Below are 24,517 nucleotides of genomic sequence, written 5' to 3' on the forward strand. Positions count from 1 at the left end.
TACAGTATATTACCCTGGTGGAATCACAAGCATTGTGATGCTAAGTAACCCCTCCCCCCCAAAAAAAACACTTTACCTATATATACTTTATGTTTAAATAATGCAAGGAAGCAGTTGTAAAAGTTTTCACAATCATGGCTTTCACCTGTGTTGTATTTAAGTACAAGAAATTATTTCTTGCTGCTAGATTACATCATTTTGTTCCCATTAGTGGATGGCTAAACCTGCTTGGCTGCTGGAGGTTTGATGCAGAACCAAGAAGTCAAGCTATTTTTGGCTTCATGCACCAGTGACGGCCGTCACTGTAACCACTTCAACTCACACGCCCATGATATCCTCACACTAAGCACCGCTTGACATCGGTTGTTCCGACTGAGCTTAGCATCTTTTCCTGTTTTCGAGTACAGACGCGAGTACAGTAAGTTGATTGTTTCTGGTCTCGTCCTTCTTGAAGAAGTCAGTTCATGAAAAAAACGGATTGTGGTTTATATTGTGGACATTTGCATTGCTGATACCAACTAAAGTGCATGTTTGTGTTGTTAAGTCAAAGAAAAAAAGAGACAAAGTTCGGGATGAACGTCATGTCAGCAGATGGCTACGCAAATAGCTAACATCAAAAGAGTTCATTATTTATCTTATTAATTGTGAGCCAAAATAGCTCGTATCTATATCATATGAAATTAATGCTATAGATACAGGCTATATCAACATTACTTGGAAAGCTACTAATATTACATACTGCTGAGATACACAATGTGCAATCATATTAAAGAATTACAGAACAAATCTTCGATAGGTTTCATAATAGTCTTGTCTAATTGGGCAGTGTCAACAAGTCAGGCAGATTTCAATTGCAGCAATCAGGTGTAAGACGTGATTTTGCGTAACTGTATTTTTTACGTTTGACTTCCAGTGAAACAGCAGCCTGTTTTCTACCAATGGTCTCATGTTTACTAGAAGTAGGAAAGCTGACTATAGATAGACAAAACACAGAAATTGCGTGCGCACAAAAATATCCTGATTTCTTAAACGGTGCAGAGTTCAACACAATTTCTGAATTTTGTGCAAACTCCCACTTTGTCTAGTGTTGAAATGTCTTGCTGCTTCTTCAGAAATACTTATTGCAGACCAAACCCTTCGAGATTCAGCCTTTTGAGATTGGAGAAAACGCCACAGTTACTTGTGATCATGAGTGGAACGCGCTCCGACGACAGCGTTGGTCTGTAAGAAAAAGAATCAAAGCTGTCTTTTAATATCCCCTCATCACGTCTACGTTGTATCATGAACTCTGCTCAGCCTCGATGAGCCATATCATTCACAACTGAGAGAGAGATGCGCGCACGCACACACAGGCAAGCCCACACACACACGCACGCACGCACGCACGCACGCACGCACGCACGCACGCACACACACACACACACTGGATCATAACTGACAGACATCAAATTTTTGTGGAGCGTAAAGATGAGAGTGGAGTAAGTGCCACTTGAGAAAATGACAAGTAAGTGAAACATTTACAGTAATAGAGAGACAAGAGACGTTGAACGCCATTGTCAATCAAGAGACTCTCGGAGGACCAAAATATTTTTATTCATGCATTAAAGTTTGTTTGTCATTAGTTTCTGATTACCTTATTTGTCCGAGAAACATCAGGGGACTGAAGTGCCGTTATTATCATTAAATGAGTCAACTCTTGTTTCGTCTTGTTTCTTTGGAATTATCTGAATTTGTTGAACAAATGCTATACACTATATGTAAATGTGCCACAGAATTGATCCCTACTGTCTGACACGGAATAAATAAAGAATTAACCCTGATGACAGTTGGAAATAGGTGAGTAATGACATCCAAGATGAGAAGCAGAAGACATGACAGGAATGAGATTCAGTTTAAAAATAAATGGCATTTTGAAACTTTCAGGACACATTCTTCCTATTCAACTGCTGTTTTTTTTTTTTAATCTTCGGTATTTGTTCCTTCTCTCAGCTTAACTATATGTTCCATCGCGGGAACACACTGTCATGTCTTCTTTTTCCTCTCACCCCGTTTTTACGCTTCTAACTCCAGTTGAATAGAGGTCAGAGTCAGAGTCTCTCAAGGTCGGCATTGTCCAAGGTCTTGCCTCCTCACGCCTGGATGACTGAGTGGAACAGACAGCACCGTCCCGCTTGGGGACCAACAGACTTTTAGTGCCTCTGACCAGCAGCCTCCCTGGTGGATATATGATGTGCATCCTTTCTTTGTGTCCATTCACTTCTGTCCATTAGACAATGACAGAGGAGAAGGAGTAGAGAGAAACAATGTTTGATATCTCCTAAATTGTAGCTTGGTACCCGTTTCTCAGGTACTTTATCTGCTTTTCTCTCTTTAGTGTCATCTTTTTGAATCTCAATGACCCTCTAGCACGTATACGCTGCTGTTGAATAGATGCACCCAAAATATATTGTGTTCTTCTTTGCCCTTTTCAACCCCCCCTCCACTCAGTTGGGTGAAACATTTTCCAAGCAATTTGCATATAAGAAGACAAAAATGCCGTTAACATTAATTCTTTGCTGGCGGTCATTAACTTTCACCACTTTGTCTTTGAGAGCTCAAATCGTGGTTGTTTTTATAAAAAATGTATCACAGGTGCAGTTCAATTTTTAAAAGCAAATCAATAGGCAAGACAGTTCAGTTCTCTGAAATGAGGACATTTTCTTGGTTAAGGTCATTTTATATGTAAAAGTATTTTTGGTTTTAATTGAAAGAAAAAAAATCAGATTAAAGGATGACCTCAAGCCCCCCCCCCCCCTCCAAAAAAAAAACAGACAATGGAGAAGAAGTACTGTTACTGCTCTTTTTAAACGACCGTACACAGGTTCTCTGAGCATACGTCAGTTCTATTTCGTTCACTGCGTTGGTGAGTAGAAAAAAAAGGTCTCAATCAAAAACAAAAGTTAAATAAAAACTAAAATAAACATTCACATGACAATATGTGTACACAAGCATCCCGCACTGGTTCCAAACATCCTATACTGTGCTGCACTAATGACTCGAGTGTGAGAGGAATTGCATCATCAAAAGAACAGGGAGGGGGATGAAAGGAGGGGATACTGAGAGAGAGGAGAGAGAGGGAGGGGCCGAATGGAACAAAGAAAATATACAGTATGTGTATATAACTCATGAGATTAGCCCACGAGAAGGTGTACCTATTCTTTACATGCACAAGTGATAAATTCATCAATAAATAACTGAAATTTGATCGAGCGAACAGATCATCCTTTAGTCCCGCAACCAAAAATGACACAAACACCCGGACAAACGTATGCAACGCAACAAAACACTCACTCTAAATGAATCAGAAGGAACATTATAAAGCAACACGTGAATGAAATAAATCATAACAGTGCAGATACAGTTCAGATCCATACAGCCCAAGAGTGCAACAGAGAAGCCCCGAGGCATCTAACAGCAGCTATAGTTAGCTTCGATTTATTCAGCCGTCCCTATAGTTAGCAAGAAATTTATCCAGCCAGGGAAACTTGTCAACCAAGGGTGGAAAATACACTTCCATTAGGTTAGTTAGCCTTTAATGATGTGAAGGGCTGGCTGGAAAGAGCTGATTAGAAAATTAATTATTTATCAATATACTACTAAAAATTTCCCCTGCAAACTGAAAAATTGGAAGCAAGTCATTACGGCGTAAATGAAACGTTCTGAATTTTCCAAAAGGACTGTGAGCCTTTATTTGTGTGTCTATGCACATGTAGGTATGATTGAGCTTGTTAATGTGTGTGCGCGTGGTTGTGTTTGTGAGAAGGTGTTTCATCAGCCTAAAGGAAGGATCGGTGTTCATCCTGTCTGTGTTTGCTTGAGTTCTCCTCTCTACTCATCTCATACTCACTTACACGCAGGACTTAGTCCTCTGTCATTAAGTTACTGGTTTTGTCATCAAGTTTTTAAGGATTTTTGAGGAAGCCCTCCTCCAACTGGCGTGCTTCTTGAAAACAATTCAAATGATCAACTTGATGAAACTTTTGGTTGTAAAACTGAAATTTGTTTTCAGTTTTGCCATTTTATGGAAATGACTCTCCTGCATAATTTACCACTGGCAGCTGACACAGCTACCCTCAGTTCTTTCACTCTCAATTGACAGGTAATACTTATTCATTTAGGGTGAAACAGGGGCTCATAGCCTCCTCAGAACATTGTGTTCCTTGGTCAGATGTGAGCCAGTTTTTGCCTTTAAGCTCTGGATTCTGTTGAATTGTCACAAACCGGTCATTTCTCGTCTTAAAACATGACATCGCTGTGCAGACATCTTGTGCAAACACTCAGGAGATTTCACTTCAGTAGCTATAAAATAACAAAATACACATATTTTTGAGAATGACAATTAAAAATACTTCATGATTCAGAGGGACAGAGATCATGAGAGTGAGCTGAATTAATTCAGCAACTGTAAGAAAAAAAGGATTCTGTCAGTGGTTCCAACATGTGGTTCAGGTCCCCCTGGAGTCACCGATCACAGGGGCTTGCAAGGCTTCGCCTGTTCAGTCCTGACGAGACATGTCCAATAACTGCATAAATTTTAAAGAAAAGATTGGAGATAAGGTTGTTTTAAAGTGTCCGTGTGAAGATTTCCCCGAGGCGACGGACCCAGGTTCTGTACTCAACTTTGGATGTTCTTTTTTTTTTTCTTCTTGTCAACATTCCAGTCTGAGCTCAACACTCCATACAAGCGCTAGTGTTTTACTTGTGCACATTTGGCACATCCACTCTGTTAATTCAATCCTGCCTCTGTCATGTCCTTGTGGTTTTGATGTACATCATAATTCGATCAAGTGTTTTCGCCTATAAACTATAAAAAACAACAACAACATCAACCCTGCTCTCAGCAAGTTTAGAATGTGGTGGCAAAGAAATCTAATCAAAGAAAAAAATCTGTGATGAAACCTTCCACGAGACTGGAGGGGTTGAAGGGCGGCTCAAACAGACGGAGGACAGAGTAGCCAGACTTCAGCACCACGGACAGAGGGAGAACCTACTGACACATTTCCAACCGCTCAAGAGCTTCAATTAAACATCAAATGGCACATTTTCCAGTTGCATAAACCTTCAAGTGATCACAATGCCTCATCAAACACCATGTGGCCAAGTAATGTGATACCCAAACAGTGAGAGGCCTTAACTTTATAATATAATTACAGGTCTCTGAAGGCAGAAAGCAAACTTACATCCAATTAGATTTCAGCAGAGATAAAAGGAGTGACTACACCATGAGAGCTTCTACTGCAGTCCAGCAAACCTAATCCAAAGCTAGACAAGATCCAGGGGTGGTGCAGTACTTCCCGCTTCAGACTAGCAGACATACTTTTTTTTTTTAAGAAATAATCACTCAAATTCTAATTTTTATGTTGCTGTCCATTTACTTGAAAAGGAGCTTAATGTTGTCTGCCAATGCACACATTTTAAGTTTCATAAATACTCCAAAGTGCAGGTGAGTGTAAACCTTAAATGCCTGATCCTCATCATGATCCTTAGATTCATCTGAGATGGGAGAAAAGGGAGAAAATTATTTTAAAAAGAAATGTTCATACATTGTGATGAAAAATGAGGAGTAAAAGCAATTAAATGCATTAAATTCAACTGAAAATGTGACTGAGGGGAGAAAGACTGGATTTGACACCTGAAAGAACTTTAAATTTGAGATAAAAATCTGGTAGAGAGGGTCCCACCTCGAGTGAGCATCATCACTGATGACCGAGGCTGCCTTAATGAACAGGCTTACCTGGGCTGACAGAGCTCATAGTCCCCTATTACCCAGCTAGAACCCTTCGCTCCCAGGATGCAGGGTTACTTGTGGTTCCTAGAGTTTCTAAAAGTAGAACGAGAGCCAGAGCCTTCAGCTATCAGGCTGGTTCCTGTGGAACCGTCTCCCAGTTTCGGTCCGGGATGCAGACACCCTCTCTACCTTTAAGAGCAGACTAAAGACCTTCCTTTTTGATCAGGCTTATAGTTGGGCTGCTTAGGCTGGCCCTTAGATATGCTGCTATAGGCTTAGGCTGCTGGGGGATCTCCCATGGTGCACTGGGCTTCTCTCTCCTCCTCTCTTCCCTCTCTGTCCTACTATATGCGTCATACATAAATCATACTCATATGTGTTACTAACTCATCTTCTTCTCCGGAGCCTTTGGGCTCCCCTCATCTCAGATCCCGGGTGCTGCTGGAGGAGGCTGCAGACCTGAAGAGGCTCAAGCTGCCACCCACAGCTCCACCTGCTCACGTCCCCGTCTGTCCATCAGTCTCTTCCCTTTCTCTCTCTCTTTATCTCTGTCCCTCTCTTTCCTTCTGCATAAATGTCTTCCTCCATTATCTGTTTCTGTCTCTGCCCCGCTCTCCTGCTCTCTTTCCCCCCAACCGGTCAAAGCAGAAGGCCGTCCCCATTGAGCCTGGATCTGTTCGACGTTCCTGCCTTTTAAAAGGAAGGTTTTCATCGCCGCTGTTGCCTGATGTGCTGCTGATGGAGAATTGTTGGGTGTTAATTCATTGAAGGAGCGTGGTGCTGGACCTGCTCTACTTGTAAAGTGTCAGGAGATAACTTTTGTTGTGATTTGGCGAGATACAAATAAAATTGACTTGACTTGACTTGACTTATGTTGTAGAAACACTGTGTGTGCTATTTGGCGTGCATTGATCTGTGTACAGTTCTGTTACGTTCTGGATTCTACAAGTAAAGACCTGTTTAACTTAATAATATAGTTGTGTTAATAGGTCACATACACAACATCCTGTCAATCACTTTATTCCATGTTCGAGGCAGCTGATTGATCTGAATTAACCCTTGGCTAAGCCCAGCCTCACCCCCTATGTGTCAAGTTTTCACCCTTTGCTTGAGTGAGTTCCAAAATGACAGGAAAAAAGAAATTTGAGAGCAGTGCCCACAAATAAAACAAAAAAAAGCTCCAATCTGGGCTTCAGCTCAGGCAAGCCCATGAATTAAGGCGGCCTTGGGGATGAGACGGGGCCTACAAAATCTCTCGGTCCCAGGGCCTCCCATTAGGTCAAGGCGGCCCTGCTGATAGCTGCTGGCAAAACCCACAGAGAATCTTCAAAAATAGAAATGAGGATTATAATTTGACGATACAAAGCTTGCGCAAGACTGAGCCGGAGATTTTATGTCCAGATATAAAAAAGCACGATATGGTAGAAAGGTGCTCACTTATTTCCTTAAGTTAAAACCAGGGGTGTGTCCTCAGAAGCATGGATAAGAGAGCTAACTTCGGTGTCAATCCAGGGATTTCTGTAGTACAACGATGATTCAGTTTTCAGCCCAGAGTCTTATTACCATTCCTAGAGGATCCCACTGAGGGATTTTTAGAGACAACCCCCTGAAAAACGTGGCCCCTTTCCTGATGAGCACCTCTATGAATGCTAGATTTACTTTATAGGGCATTTTCATTAATTTCTCAGGAAATAAAACATGATTTGAGTGTGGTAATGCCTTATCGGGGGTTTGAACGTCTAGTTTAACATTTGTTTGAAGACAGTTTGACAGCGTGCCAGCTTGATGGGCGAGTTTTTCTTGCTGAAACCACGTCACTCCTCCATATTCCACTACTCAGGCTTCCTCTCTTACAACAATGAACTTGAATCCTGGCAACAACAACAACAAAAAAAACCATTAACCAGACCTCCATAAACAAAGCATCCAATTAATCACTTGAGATGAAATTAAAAAATCCTCACAGTTCCTCTCTCTTGTTCTTTTCACATTACATGACATTTCTTTTTTCTTCACCACCATTCACACCTACCCCTCCTCTCCTTCCCCCCATACCCAGACTGCTACTAATAGCAGGTTATTTTTAGCACGAGGTGTGTGTGTGTGTGTGTGTGTGTGTGTGTGTGTGTGTGTGTGTGTGTGTGTGTGTACACATGATGGATGGAGGTGATGTTTCACACTTCCCTAGTAAGGGAAGGTTGGATGGAGGTGGACATGGGAGGGGTAAAGGGAGGGCAGGAAACAGGCTTGTGAGGAAGGTCACATGCTGGAGGATCTGTTACTACACGGGGAAGCGTGAAGCCCAGTGGGAGACAGAGGAGGGAACACAGCTTCCTAAAACCCCCAGCAAACTGACCTGTGAGTGGCTGAAGATCAACAGGCACCAGATGATCGTGCTCTTTCTCAGGGAGATTGAGAATGACAGGAAGGCTCTGATGTACTTTACCACCCAATTAAGACACAGCTCACTGGTTGTAGCTCTGGGCCAAAACTCATTTCCAGCCTCTTGTCTTGTCTTCAGAAGGAGTCAGAGAAGCAATTAAAGGTGAGAAGCGTGCTTTAAAATTCAGCCGAAAGTGGATATGTTATGTAGAATCTGCAGACACCAGACGGTAGCTGACAGGCAGGGTTAGCTAAAGCACTGACTCAATCAACTTGGGAGTCAGACGTGAACAGCATGGAGCAGATTAGGACTCCAACAGTCAGGGAGATGCCAGAGAAAACAAAGGCTGAGAAGGCAAGCAACAGATACACAGCAGGATTATTCAGCATACATGGAGCGCACAAATAACTACAAACCAACTGTCGCTTTTCTTTTAATATCTTGATCTGGAATAACAGCGTGTGCGTAAAAATTGCATCACATGCAAAATTAAAAACAAAAAAAACCCCAGAAATGTATTATTTAATTATAGATCTTCAAAGTGGAACTTTTCTGCACAGGCATTGACATTGAACTTGTGCGAGGAGTTTATTTATAGGCCACACTTTTATCTCGAGCGTGAATGTGCGAGTCAGGAGGTGTCATTAATAGACGGAAACAGAAGCGAATATAATCAGCGCGGCGAGTGAGATCATTTAAGTGAGAATCTTCACATGTCTGGCGAGGAGCAAACGGGGGCGGTCTTAAAATGGATGCCAGCATTCAGATGTCATAGGATGTGGCATGTTTCATCCTCTATCCAGTCGCTTTCTTTCAAAAGTTTTTTTTTTTTTTTTTTTTTTAAGTCGCAGAGTAGATTATCAAATGACAAAACAATTGTAACGGGAAAATCATCATCTCAAAATAACAAAGTGTAACAGATGAAGCCCAATTTATCTGGTTGCATTCTTCAGCCGAGCAGAGAGTCACCACACAGTAAAATGCACACGCCGGGCGCATTAGCTCAGAGTAACTTATCTTTATGGTAATGAACAATTCCATCCCCACAGCGAGTGTCATTACCACACACTGGGATATGGCTTGCTACTCCCCATGTGCAAAAACAATCCAGACACACACACACACACGCACACACGCACACAAACTCTGCAAACGCCAAGCAGAGAATGTTTTATTTATTAAGCCAAAATTCATGTTTATTCAAATTGTGTCAGCAGGAGATCAAATTGAAGGACAGGTGTGTAATGACATCTGTCACACAAGACGGGAGGGTGCGGAGGCGACATTGTTAAACTCTACACTCTGTGTAGATATAAATACACACTCCATCCCCTAAGAGGCATGATTCATTTGTCAAGTTTTATCAGACGTCTTACAGTTATACAAGCTTAAAAATGAGAAACACTGACCATTCGTTACATTATTATCTCACTTTCAGCCACTGTAACAACCGCAACGCTGCCTCAAACAGGACTAGACAGTTTTATTGTTAAGATGCAGCACCATCTCTTCCTAACACTCACAAATCTCAGCATCTCTTTGCTGAGGCCAAGGTTGTGTCCGTTTATGTTTTATTCATTTTTGAAAGGTTGATAACAAAATCTCTTTGGTCACATCCAGCAGTGAAGTTGCAAAGAAAATCTGATTCAAGAGGTAGAGCTGGAAAAACAGAATGGAAATGTGTGTGTGTGTGTGTGTGTGTGTGTGTGTGTGTGTGTGTGTGGTGTGTGTGTGTGTGTGCGCCTCTGTGTATAACATTAAGTTTATATCCTCACCAGTGTGAAAGCTTCCAAAGCAGAAAAATGAAGAAATGTATGACGAGAGGTAATCAGAGGTTATTAACTGGATAAAACACGATCTAATGGGTTCTGAGAGAAGATTAAAACCTGGTTAATTTAGGAAAATGTCACAGCCCCTAACAAATGACCCTGACCAAGGAGGGGGAAATTAACGAGACCAGTTCTTTGTCTTCTAAGTGCAGGTAATTTCACTTGATAAACTTGATTCTGAACCATGTCTTAGAAAACAAATAACCAAAACCGAACTGATAAATACGACACATCAGCCTCAATGCTCAATTAATAATATAGACAGTGTTTTTCACATGTCCATATAGATGAATCTTATCATAAACAGGTAAAAAAGAGAACCTCTCCATCTCTGCACTTCTCAAAAAACCCTCTTTCATTTATTCAGTTCTTTTTACACGTGCAACTGACTCACCCCACAAGTTGAAATATCCATCTGAAACCATTCCTGCACGTTGCCATAGTCCATGATGGCAGCGTGCTCACGCCATCCAACATTGCTGCCTGACCTTTTGTAGCATAGTAGTCGTATGTGTAGTATATACGTATGTATGTATGTAGCATGTGGGTGGCATGGCTCAGGGGTAGAGTGGCCGTCTAGCAACCAAAGGGTCGCTGGTTCGATCCTAGACCCCGGTGACCATGTCGAAGTGTCCTTGAGCAAGATACTGAACCCAGAATTGCTCCTGATGAGTAGGTTGGTGCCTTGCATGGCAGCCTCCACCATCAGTGTGTAAGTGTGTATGAGATGACACTGTAAAGCGCTTTGAGTACCGCTAAGGTAGAAAAGTGCTATCTGAAATTGAGTCCATTTACCATTTGAGTTCATTTAGTATATTGAAAAATAGAGCAATACCAGATAATGTATGAGCTAGAATGTTGTTTGGAATTCCAAGAACTTCACCGCTCTCAACTTTGTTCTCACACATCTGAAATCATTTATGCGGTCAAGTATCACACCCAGCAATACGTTGTCTTTTTTTTATGTTGTTTTTCATATTCACTTTGTCGATTTTCAACATTTCTAAAGCTTTAATGGTAATTTATTTCTGTCCAACTTTGAAATGCGCTCAGTTCCAAAAGCTGCTGTAAATTCTTCTCAGAGCAAAAAAAAAAAATTGCTTCGGTGAACAAATATTTCATCAGACTTGACACTTTGTTAATAATGTATAGAACAAACAGTTTAAGGCCCAACTCAGAAACCTGTAAGAATCCACAAGGAAGCATGTTGATTGTATTTACCAGTTTTTTTGGAAGCCTTCTGATATCGTTCCATTTTATCAAATAGTTCATCAGATCAATAGTACCAAAAACTTTTTTTCATATTCTTTAAATACTCCCACGACATCTTACTGCTACAATTTTTAACTTCAGCTGTGCCACAGATATAAATGTATTCGACCTGATTGCAAACAGACTTTTTGCATTTCAATTAAGTTATTAATATCCTAGAAAACTGGCTAAATTTAGGTGCTGTAATTGGTGAGGTGTCTATACCAAGCTTCATATAATGGGTTAATAAACCATTCTGAAATAAAAATTTTAGCTGTGAGTTAGTTCATAGGTCTGAAATTGCCTCTAAAATACTGACACTCATCCGTATTTACTGATCCATTTTTTTATGACGTTAAAATTCCCTGAGTCTGTTTTCCTTCAATATTTGTTACAGCATTCTTATGATTGTCACAATAAGAAGAATAAACATTTTTACATGCATCTATAGTTTCATTTTTTTATTGTTCATAAAGAGTTTGTTCAAAAGGCAATTCTCAATCCCTTTGTAAATCGTAGGTTATTTGTGTAGTTTTATTAAGACAGTCTTTTTTGTTGCAGTTGTGAATGTATTTAGGCCATGTTTACACGTATTTACAAAAACGGATGTTTTCCCCCCTCTACATTTTCAAAAATAACATTGTTAACACCAGACTGTTTTCAAAATATCTTCATTTCCATGAACCTGCATAAATGCGCTGTTAAGAGCTGCTATGACCATGCCAAACCCATAGGCGGCAGTGTAACGAGAAACGTAAAGGCATGCTAGCCAATCAAAATCCTAGAAAAAAGTTAGTTAGACGTTCTGAAGCCTAAATGTCCGTTTCCCCCTGTTTACATGCAAACGTGAAAACGGAGTTTTTCAAAATCTCCACTTTGGCTGGACTTTTCAGAAATGATCGTTTTCGGTGACTTGAGGCTTCGTTTTTCGTGTAAACGAAAGGCCAAAAGGCATGGAAACATCACCGTTTTGGCATCGTGTAAACCGGGCCTTAGAAATGCATCACGGTGAGCGGTAAGATGCTGTTCATGACACAGCCTTGCATCAAACACATTCATCATGAAACATGAAATATTGATATAAAGCTGTTTGTTACCAACCGAGGTGCGTGTGTGTATATACAGGGGAGTTGTGTTTTCAGGGCAAAAGGTGTCCCTCATTAATTTCATGAAATAAAATTAGCATAATTGTATAACTGTGGTGTTACTGACCAGAAAAGCTGCAGACTTCACTCTGTGGTTAAAGTGGCCAGTTAATAATGTGGTTAATGGTCCACTTATTTACTCTGATTGAGGTGGATACACTGAGCTGTTGATATTGTTGTAATTGAGCGGTTGTAGAGGAAGTTTCTGACCTGTCGTCAAAAAGCATTGCTTCAAACAATGCCTTCTGAAAGACCGCATTTTAACTTGTCAAAGTAGCAAGCGTGTGAGTGTGAAAGATTGAATCAATAATGGCTGGATTCCAATTAACTGCGTCAGTTTTAGGATTCTCATATCAATCTTTTGCCCTGAGATACTTTGACTTATTAAAGCAGGAAAAGCAGAAGTGGAAACAGTTTCTAGTGGATCATCATTCATACATCAGGAACCTTGAAGAACTAAATGGGATTCAGCCTTCATTAATAAGTTGAATTTTGTCTGGGCTTTTTCCTCCTTTTGTAAACATGTCAATAACTGAAAATCATTAATGATATTCCATTAATCTTTGTTTTGCTTTTACTGCAGGCAAAAAAAAGTCTTTAAATATTAAAAACAAGCATAAACTCTGAGGGACAGATTAAATGCTTTGTTCTCGGCGTGTTTTGTTTTGTTTTACTACAGAGCTCAACTGAAGTTTCCCTTTTAGTGCAATTTGTTTCAGTCTGACAATATAAACCTTTATTATCTTTTAGGACGAACTGGTATTAATCTACATCCAGCCAAAAATAGCACATGGTGTTTAATCTTAGGCAGCAACATCTGCTTATTTTCATGGAGGACACCATGTACTTCCATTAAAATGTGTTCCAATCAGTCAAACTACGCCTAGAGACACATCTTCAATCGATTTATAGCGATGAACTGACCTCGGTATTCTGTGTATGCTGTACATTCACCACAAGGGGCGGAAAGCCAGGGGGGAAAAGAAAAAGTAAAACAAGACAGAGGTGAAATCAACATGGCGAGTGCTAGAACTAAAAGTTATCCATGGTTTCACTGCTAAACATGAAACTAATTTGCTGTTTACTGACTTGTTTTTAGTTTGATGCAATAGGTAAAGAGAAGGAAGTGTGACAGCAACTTGCTAAAGAAAGCATATCGTCACCTACTGTCGCAGAGAGGAACAGTAAAATGTTCCTCTCCCGGTGCTTGTATACTAGGACGAGGACAACAGTCCTATTAAAAAGCCAAGTTGAACTGAAAAAGTTAGCTTTACTTAGCTGTGCAAATAAAGATTCTGACTGAAACAGCAAAAAACAGAGGGGAGTGGGACACTGGTGGGAACAGCAGGAGGTGTCGAATGAGATGGTCAGGAGCAGAAAGGTGGAGAAGACCTGTGCCGTCAGCTCTGACTGTGTATGTTAGATAAGAGCACGGCTTAAGGACGGATCAATAGGGCTCACACAGGTTCTCTACAGCGGAAGATGCAACATCTACAGATATACTGTAGTGTCAGTGGAAACAACAGATTGTGTGTGTGTGTGTGTGTGTGTGTGTGTGTGTGTGTGTGTGTGTGTGTGTGTGTGTGTGTGTGTGTGTGTGTGTGTATACAGTACTAGAGTAACTTAATGCATGCAGGCTTAAGGGCTGAACAGTCTTTAATACATTTAATTGTGCTAAAAAGAGCCTCACTATTAGTTGGATCGACAAACAAAGCTCTAGGGCAAAGAGAGGCGAACACATACACACACACACACACACACACATACACACACACACACGCACACACATACACACACACACACAAATAGCCCTGTTTCCCCAACAAAAGCTAATAAAACAAACCAATTAGTGGGCAAAGTAGGGGCAGGAAGGGGCGACTACAAATGACTGTCATCAGTAGCTAATGTGAACACACACACAGACACACACCCAGCCACAGTGTGTGTATACATATACATCATTTCCAACAGAGTTGAATTACTGTATTTAGTTTTGTGGCTGGGGCTCTTTAATGTCATCTCTCCTGATTTGCATACAGGTTAAAGTACTATTAGGTTCATACACACCAGAGTAAACTCTCTCTCTCACTCCCTCTCTCTCTCTCTCTAGGTTCGCCTTAAATGGCATGTCCCTCAGCACGGCCCAAAATGCCACAATACTCAAATACCAAACTCTGAATGGCCTTGATGAAGTCCCTATGTAGCACAGCCATTAGTTCAAACCTCCGTGGCTCCCATCACACTGAAGCAGACTCTCTCTCTCTCTCTCTCTCTCTCTCTCTCTCTCTCGCTATTGGAATAGACATGCAGGAGCCAGTAGTCATGGAAACCCCATTCTGAGTAAACTTAAGGCTGTGCATGTGCATAGACATACATACACATGCACAATGTATTTGATGAATGCATCATGGATGGGAGGCAGTGGTATAGCGCTAGCTGTGTGAGCAAGAGTGAATAGTTAAACCTCAGATGTCAAAGTATGATTTTGCAAAGTGTCTGTTTCTACGTAAGTGTGTATGTGTTGATGCATCAGTTGAATACCAGAATATCAGAGTAACTGAATTGATCAACCACATCAACAAGTTAACACAATTTGAACAGATTTTTTTATTTTTTTTTGCTTTCATATATAGGATCATTTTTTGTCTGTATTTTCTTATGATCAACAAATTCATTAAGAAGAACTAAACAGTAAAATAGTCTGGTTCTTTCTTAAAACTCTGTATGTGGCCACACTGGTGCAGTTTGATGTTCTTTGAAACTCAGACACAAGTTTTCTTTTTTAAAAGAGCTAATTTCCTAATTCAGTCTACAACAGTAGCAGGATGGTGCATGCAGGACTGATTCAAAGCAACAAGAGTGCTGATGATCGTTGGAATGATGTAATATGTCACACGGTGCAACAGGGCATCTTATGGATTTTTAATAAGATAATGAACAATGGAGCTACACAGGCATCTACTTAGTTATTCCATAGATGTTTTTTTTTATATAATACAATAACGTCAATCTATTAGTGATTTGCTTGTGTGTGACACAGTCAGACAAATATCTGATGGTTTTACTTTCAAATGCAGCTAATCATTTCAAGCGACAGTCTCACAATTATTAGTAAAAGCGCTGATAAAATCTCATAAAATCTAATGCTGTTTGTATTTACGGTAAGAAGTATGAGGATGCCTCTTCCACATGCATGACTGCAGCTGCATGTCAAAGTCTGAAGAGACAACAAAGAGAAAAGCTGAAGTGGAGATGTGCTGCATGGATGTCAAATTAGCATTCACACGCTCCTCTATTGACAAGGTCATCTAAACAGTGCTTTATATCCACCCACTCAGATAAACTGCAGGATTCAATAGAAGCAGCCTATCTCTCCCCCCGGGGCAAAGTGAGCTGCTGCTCAACGTCAAAAGTCAGAGGGATGAAGAAGAATGGGTGTACAGCTTAGCTGCAGGAGAGCTATAGGTAAAGCTGGAGAGGGCGTCTCTGGCAGAGGACACAGAACTCAGCCAACGCTATGAGCTTAGTGTGAGGACATAAAAGAACAAAACCTAAATATCCTGAAGGACTTTGACTGCACCTTTATTTTAATCCTAGTGAACAGATTAGCATGAGGAAGTTAAGTGAGCTTCAGAGGAGGATGGGGGAGCTGATGTCATACTGAGAGCTGGCTGAGGGGCTGGATAAAAGGCAACGTGTGTGTGTGTGTGTGTGTGTGTGTGTGTGTGTGTGTGTGTGTGTGTGTGCGTGTGTTTCTCCCACTGAGAGTTTCTCAATGGAGGTGGAATGCCACATTCTTCCAGAGGGCAATCTGTTTGACTTCTGGTGGGGGGGGGGGGGTTAATTCAAGCCCAGCATCTAATTCTCACTCTGTTTACTGCTAATTGTTTTTATTAGCATACATAAGACACACAAAACAAACATACATGATGTAGAGTTAAGGATTTAAATCTGGACTGTTTGAAGTCTTAACTTTATCTCTCTAAGATGACACAAAGCTCTGAAGTAGAGTGCACACACACGCACACACACACACACACACACACACACACACACACACACTCTTTGGAAAAGTGATTTGACTGTATGCTCATTAACAGAGCATCTACCATCATACTGAGACAACAATGCAACCCTGAAACCGGACACTGAAACACTACCATAAACTACAAGCAACAAGAAGAAAAATGTCTTTAGATCATCTTTAGTACTTACTAAAAAAAAAAAAAAAAAAAACAGACGCAGCCAAGAAACCTGGAAGTTTTGGGAGCCTACCTTGGCTGAGTGTTCCCATGAGGAAACGGTAGAAATATCGAGCCACCTTAGTGAGCTGCCTCTTGCACCTTTTCCTGCACTGGCTCATCTTGATGCAGCTGTGGTGGAGGATGGTGATGGTGGTCGACTCGTCTGCCGGGGGGGGGGGTTGGGGTGGGGGTGGGGGTGGGGGCACAGGATCTCAAGGTAAGAAGGAAAGGAACAGAGCTATGTGAGAGTAGGTGTGTGGAGGAAAGTCTGATTGCCGGTGGTGCCTCTCTTCTCCTCCTCCTCCTCCTTCTCACTTCCCTTTTCCTCTCTCTCGGTCGTCCTCCCTCCTCTCTCTTCCTCTCCGTTCTTCTCTCCACCTGTAGGGCGCTGGCTGTCAATCAGCCAGCAGTACCCTCTCTCCTCCTCCTCACAGTCTGAGATGCCCCTTTTCCAGCATCTCATTGGCTGAGAGAGGAGTGTGGCAGAAAATTATTGAGTGCGTGTGCGATTGTGTGTGTGAGTGTACTACAAGGAGGCTGGCTTGACTGGCAGGTGGTGGTTTTTCTCTAGCAGCATACACGTCTTGTTGTTGTTGTTTTTCTATTTTTTTTCCTCTCCACTCATGGCTCATAAAAGACGACAGCCTGGGAGAGTGTGTGTGACTGTTAATATTTGTGTGTGTTTTTTAAGGCAGCAGGAGGCTGAGCAAGGTGACAGACGCAACAAAGAAAACCCATTAATTAGCGTCACACACCTTCCCTACCTGTCCGTCTGTCTGTCTTCGGCTTGTATATACTCATTACAATATTTATGACAGGAGGTAAAAAGAAGGCGCAAAACGGAAAAAGTGAAGGTACACAAAAGGCAAGGAGGTGGAGATGGAGAAAAAGTGGGGGAATGTATAATTAATCTATTTCCCATCTTCCTCTACTGTGGTAAAATATTTTTTTTAAAAAGTGTGACTAAAAAACTGACAGGAAAAAACATTGTTGGACAAATACCACCCTTCACTGGGACCGATGAACAGATTATTGTCTGCCCCCAGAGGAGGAGGAGGAGAGAAAAAAGGAGCTTTTCAATCTTGTGAGATGAGAGAAATGTATTAATGTAAAATCTCTCTCTGTCTCTCTCTCTCTGTCTCTCTCACCAAGCCTTCACCTGCTTTTCCCTGTTGACACATCTGATTGTGTCTCCTTCTACAACTCCCACATTATCCCACTAAACTGCTGCCACTTCACCTTTATCTCCTGTCTCTTTCCCCGATGCTGAATTAAAAGTGATTAGTGTTGCCATGGCAACCTCTGACTCCACGGATTTTTCTGGAGTGGTGGACACACACACCCCTACAAACACGTTCACACCTGCCTCTCCTTCAGGTAGGAGAGAAAATCGATCAGACGTCAGGCAGATGCTTCCCCTAAACGTTCTCTTCCTCCTTCCTTCCTTCCTTCCTTCCTTCTACAGGCTCCCTGACCCCATTCAGAGTCCCCACGAGGGGTCAAAGTGCAGGTGAATGTTTGACAGTGAGCTGCTCGAAACTCTTGAGAGTCAACGCAACACTAGCAGACAGATAAAGAGCCCTGCTGTATTCAAGTCACACTCAAGGATTTGAGAGTGGAATATTGTGGAGAGGGGCTTAAGAGCAGATGCAGGAGACATCGGAGTATTAAAGATCATATCAGGATTACTCACTAATTACTAACGTTGACTTCTGGTATGCTGATCTCATGATTCAGGTCAGGGTTAAGCTTCCTTTGTTTTAACTTCATGGATCGCCAAAGGCTCTGTGCCGTTGTAAAACTGAAAAAATGAAGGAACGCTTCGACTTAAAATCAGGTGCAGTGTCATGATTAATCCGATGGCAGCGGAAGCTACTGGCAGCTTCTGCTCTCTCACTGGCTTAGCTGCTGTGATTCTGGAGCATGTTCACAAGGGTTGATTAAGTTTGTCATCATGAAAGATCCTCAGGGACTCCCAGGTGAACTGAAAAGCATTTGTTAGACAAAGGTCAAAGGTCACAGTGACAGGAACACATGGTAGAATCTTATAAAGGAAGATGTGGTTATTTAAAAGGTGATTCATGTCAACTATTCCATACATTTATACAACAAAGCTCACAGAAAATTGAAATTGAAAGTTTCCAACGGTTGATGATGGAGCTAAAATAACAAGTGATTAAGTTTAAAGATGCATTGCTTTATGGACTGAGAAATTAAGAATCAAAAGTACATGAATTAAAAAATGTTATGAAAATACTGACTAAAACACTGGGGCTGTAGGTACTGGAGCTTTGCAGGAATGTGCAATGCCAGCCTTCACGCCTGATGACTGTGTGGAGTGGATCGCTTATCAAAGAAAGAGGAGGATTTTTTCCCAAATTAAGACCTTTAACACAGGAAAGAAAAGTTTACCGCTCAACTATTGTTGATACATGTTGATGTATATCTATTACACTTTCATGTTATTGTTACACTACATTCATATTAGTTATGATTAGTTCATATTACTTAGTTATTAGTTAGTTAGTTAGTTATCCATATTAGTTATGAAATACTATTATTCATAGTTGATGTCCGAAGCGTCCAGATGCGACTCAACAAACTTAGCTGTCTTACATTGTTTGGTAGAATTTATACACAGCAGGATGTGACAAAAGCAAACGAAAACTACTAAAAGTAAGGTTGAAAATTATGAACATCATTTATAAAAAGCAAAAACGTTCAAGCATGTACGGGAGATACTATGACAGATGACAAACAATCCTGTTACTGTTTCAACCTCAACGTGGAGTGAAACAGTGAAATAAAAACTAAAGAGGGATACTGAGTGATCAGGATGAGATTACAGATCTCTTATGTTACCTATACCAACAAACTACTTTATATATGTATATATATGTGTATATTTATATATATGTGTGTGTGTGTGTGTGTGTGTGTGTGTGTGTGTGTGTGTGTGTGTGTGTGTGTGTGTGTGTGTGTGTGTGTGTGTGTGTGTGAGTGTGTGTGGCAGAACAGATCAAAGTGTATGAGCAGATGGTAGGAGGTTAGATATTGCATTGCAGTGCCAGCTTTATTCTCTGGACAGGAAGAGGAGGAAAGAAAAATTCACACTTAGTGAAATGCAAAATAAATGAGAGAAAGTTATGAAATGATATCTTGTTAGGTTTATTATAATAATTATGGCCATAACTGAGAGCAGTAGCTGTAGCATGGTTCAGGATTTCACTGGTCTTGTCGTTGACTCCAGCTCATGACTCTGTAATATGTGATAAATCAATGCGTTTCAATAGTAATAAGAGTTCATATAGAAGTTCCATTGACAGAAATGCCGCTCAATTGTTTTGTAATCACTGCAGACATCAGAGAACTTGTATAATCAGTTAATTTGAATCATTTGGGAGGTTTCAACTGACAAGACACGGAAGCAGGAAATTGCACAACATCAGGATCAGGTGAGAAAAGTCTGTAGTGTGTGAGCGGGAGGAGGGAGTGGTGGATGGACTGTTAGGGAGGCGACTGCAGCGCATGTTGCAGGCTAATGAGTGGGGGAAGCTTTTGTGATGGTGACTGCTGTTTCGCTGTGGTTTCGAACACGATTGGACAGGACAGGATATTTGGGTACTGTGCAGCTGCAGCAGGAACCAGCTGTTGGTTTTGTGTTGCCAGTCGTGAATGTTAGCTTGACATTTCTGTTAAAAAAAAGGATTCTCATTTGAATCCAAGCCAGGATCATTTCCTAACTCTCCCATGGCTTTTTGTGCCAGGAACAAACTACTTGAGTATCTTCTTGCTTAAGCCTAGTCTCACTTACACTGGAGTCAAAGGGTCTGCTGGAGGATATTCCTTGTATTTTTGCTAAGAGACTTAACATTGTGTGAAAAAACCCAAATATGTGTGAGGAGTGAAATCTGTTGCCGTGTGAAGGAGATACCCATTTTCAACCCGTGAACTGTCAATTTTCATATAATTGGAAAGAATGATAACACTACCATAACCGTGTTTCATCCCTGTGGTCACATCATTTGGGTTACCACTCAAAATCTAGTTCTAGTGTGCAGTTCATCTTAAATTCAGGACATCCTTGCATAAAAACTACATAACTTTTTAGCTTGGGATCATAAATCTGACTCACTTGAAGTAAGAAGACATTTTTCTCTGTATGTTCCTTGTCAATCAGGTATCTGTCCTCCCTCTGGGAAAGCTTTACATATTCCAAAACCAAACCTCCAGCACTGCCTGTGTCTGAGGATGTCAGACCTTCTTCAGATATGTGACAGCTTTAACAGGATTTACAGAGGATTGTCTGCAATGTTGGTGCACCTTCACTTCAGCTAGTGAGCCAGACCAAACAGAAATATTAAGCAGCAGAAGTAACACAGGTTTCCATGAGGGGGAGTGTGAAGGAGGTGACTGGTGTTGTTTAAGAGGTCTGCATGTGTTGCTGTGCTGTTGTTAACATGGTAAAACATATACAGGATTTGTGCCAAGATGCAGCACCTGCTCTTAATATGTAAGTGTGTGTGTGTGTGTGTGTGTGTGTGTGTGTGTGTGTGTGTGTGTGTGTGTGTGTGTGTTCTTGTACTTGCTACATCTTGAGGACTAGAATACGTATTTAACTAACAGAGTGAGGACATTTTTGGAAAGTGAGGACATTTTAGCCGGTCCTCACATCTTTAAAGGGCCGTTTGAAGGTCAAGACTTGGTTTTAGGGTCGAGGTTAGAATTAGGCTCTGGTTAGGTTTAGGGTCAAGGTTAGGGTCAGGCAGTCAGTGGAGATGGTTAGGTTTAGGGTGAGGGGCTAGGGAATGCATTACGTCAGTGAAAGTCTTCCCAAAGATACAAGTACAAGGATGTGTGTGTTTATGTGTAAATTTTCAAGTGTATCAGTCCAGCAGTATGAGTCACCACCACCAAGATGTCCATGGTGTGAACCGGGCAGAGTACAATCAGAGCTTCAGCCTTTTCGCGATGACAGCCCAGAAGAGCACAACATTTCAAATGACAGGTCCTTTAAGCAGAAATTATCAGCCAACAACACATTTTGCATCTCATTCACATTAATCGAGGATTCAAATAACAGTAGACATGCAGTTAAAAATAGTCTGAAAATGTCAGTCCACAGACATAAAAGGCATGAAAATAGATGGGAAGACACAGAGGTCAGGAAAGACGAGCTGATAGGAAGACTCGCTGCACCGTCGACCTAGTCGTGAAGCGTCAGATTGGCAGGAAGGTTCTGTGATTGGATCAGACATTATGACAGAGACTATGACCTGACCTGACCTGACTAAACTGTCAAGTGACGTTCAAAAGCATCATCACACAGCCTGGAAATCAACAGGAAGGTGCCTGACCTCACCTGCCCTACATTTACTCTGCCTCTCACGCTCTGCTCCTAAATACAGTTCTCATTTTGATTCAGGTTTGTGTTGAATGAGATTCAGATGCAGGGGATAATTGGAGTGTGTGTGCGTGTGTGGGTTGCGAGGGAAAACATAATGATCCTTCACATATTTGTAATAGGGTGCCATATTAGCACAAAGACACACACACTCGCGCGTTGGAGGGCAGATGTGACGCTGACACTCAAGTATCTCTCTCTTACACACACACACACACACACACACACACACACACACACACACACACACTCACGCACACACACACTTGTTTTTACCACTATGTGGCAGGCAAATGCACCAGCTGGTGAAACCCACTCAACATTCTATTTACTGAGAGTAAGTGACTGAGGAGAGAAGGACAGAAGAGAGAGAGAGAGAGAGAGAGAGAGAGAGAGAGAGAGCAAGAGACTGAGGAGGAAGAGAGACCCAGGTGGAAACACTCATCCTCAAGGATGCTGCCTTAAATACAAACAAAATATGAGGACGTATATACAGAGAGTTTCTATCTATTAACACATCCTATACCCTTAAGAGTTGTTTGGAAATATAATTAATTTACTCACGCTTTTTGTGATCTAATTGATTATCATGATAGGCCATTAACACCCAGTCAGTGGGTCCTGGGGATTCTGCTTTCTTTGCTGTTTTTAATGTTTTGTGACTTTGAAATTTGCTCTGTGTGGTATTTTGGTGAGGAGTACATGAAACCTGGCCCTAATGAGAGGAGAGGAACAAATAGTTGGGAGATCTACTCAAACGAGGTGGTTCAGAGGTGGTGATACTGATGAAATTTTGGTGCAAACTGCATCCTGATTTATTACAATATTAAGGAAGTCATCATTCAAATATAAACGATGAACATCCCAGATTTCTTTTTAAAAGAATCCAGGTTTAAGCAACAACCACTTGTGAGGGTTGAAAAAAGGACGAGTAATAATGACATGCCGTATGTTCTTCATGCAGCGGTCCACTAATGTCGGCACAGACCGTCATGCGCGGACAGACGAGATGCTTCATGATGATGCTGCCCTCTGCAGGCACAATCCTGCAAAGACACAACTCAAGGAGGAGAAGTACATTACAACTTCCGCACGCTCATATCAGCTTCACATCCTAATGAAAAGAAGACAGGCAAAATGTTGGAGTTGAAACATTGTTTTGTTTTTAACTGCTGATAAACGATTTTCACTTGAGAGGCAAGAAAACCAGAGTGCGTCAACATAAGCATGTTATGGAAATATAGATTGTAAGACTGTGTTGACACGTGTATCGGAGGGATGAGTGGCCTTACCTCCTCAGTCTGACCACCGATTGACGGCAGATATGGTCATCAATTTATGATGGTAATTTTTCCACTAATGATATAAATGATGATATGAAAATAGAACTGTAGAACATCTTTTTTTTTTAACCATAAAATCTTTTTTGGCCATTAATCACATGAGCACAAACACTAAACCCCCCCAAGAAAACACATTGAATCCTGATCATATCAACTATGAAATAATGCCAATAAAGTTAGCAGGAAAATCTGAAAAAAATTTCAATCACAAATTAAAACAGAAGTCACGGAATCACACACACGCCAATACTGTCGGAATTCATAATCTGAAATTACCTCAGGAAAAATGATGTAAAAATACTTGACCTCTGTAAAAGCAGATTATTCCTTAAACCACACAGTACTGACTACATTCATAATATACAACATACAGTACTATGAATTCCGGCATGACGGCAAATAAGAATTATCTTTTGAATATGAATGAATATTTTGTCGGTCATTTGATGTTATTTCCTCAAATCAAGATCAATAAAGAGTCGTGTGTGCGGTTCAACCAGGCAGCAGACAAGGGTGGCGGCCTTGGCATGTGAACCCCCAGCATGGTAAAACTGGTTCTCGGGATGAGGAAGGTTGAGGTTCGACTCCACCTGGCTCTGGTCTAGAAGGACTGTTGTGATATTCATGGACAGGGTCTCAAGGCACAGCTGGAAGACGACAATGTCACTTCTGTTTTTGATCTCTCCGTGACCTCTCATGGTCCCTGAGGTGTTTTACTTCCGAGTGTGAAGCGGTCAGCAGCTCCAAGTCACAACAATAGATTGTTCCCTCTGGGGTTCAAGTGAGTTGCTGCCCTGGGTCTGCTGACCAGATGAATTATATAAGCTCCTCAAATTAGTTTTCTCCATTGGGAGTCTGGGCTCAGCTTTTGAGATAGAGGAGCTCAGAAATCCAGAGGGAGCTCAGAGTGGAAAGAGTGGCTCTTTAAAGTGGAAGGAAGGGATTAAATATATATACCTCATCTGGCTCGGGACCAACCACGGGATCCCCGCAAAAGAGCTGAAGGGTGATTCTGAAGTGAGGGGTGTCTGAGTTTCCATACTGAGCCTGATAAATCAGTGCAGGTAGGAATGGAAGTTGCATAAACAACTAAAAACTATTAAAAGCACAATTCCATCTCCAATAAAATCCACAAATATTTTCCTGCTGGA

The 24,517-nt window shown here is 41.2% G+C and overlaps 1 protein-coding gene across 3 annotated transcripts in view; it reads right to left on the reverse strand.

Moving 5' to 3' along the window:
* LOC147247551 (A-type potassium channel modulatory protein KCNIP2) overlaps positions 1-24,517 on the reverse strand; it is a 108,971-nt gene that overhangs the window by 41,518 nt on the left and 42,936 nt on the right. The window contains exon 1 of one of the 3 annotated variants that reach the window (XM_086181461.1): positions 16,651-17,006. The exons of the other annotated variants lie outside the window; for them this stretch is intronic. Coding sequence (XP_086037587.1) covers positions 16,651-16,738 — 88 coding nt within the window. The 5' untranslated portion in view covers positions 16,739-17,006. Of the gene's footprint in view, positions 1-16,650; positions 17,007-24,517 lie in introns of those variants that run through there. 3 annotated transcript variants of the gene reach the window in all.

Source organism: Aulostomus chinensis, chromosome 16, assembly GCF_037954235.1.
Source record: "Aulostomus chinensis isolate RoL2024-O1b breed Wild chromosome 16, RoL_Achi_v1.0, whole genome shotgun sequence".
Taxonomy (NCBI): Eukaryota; Metazoa; Chordata; class Actinopteri; order Syngnathiformes; family Aulostomidae; genus Aulostomus; species Aulostomus chinensis.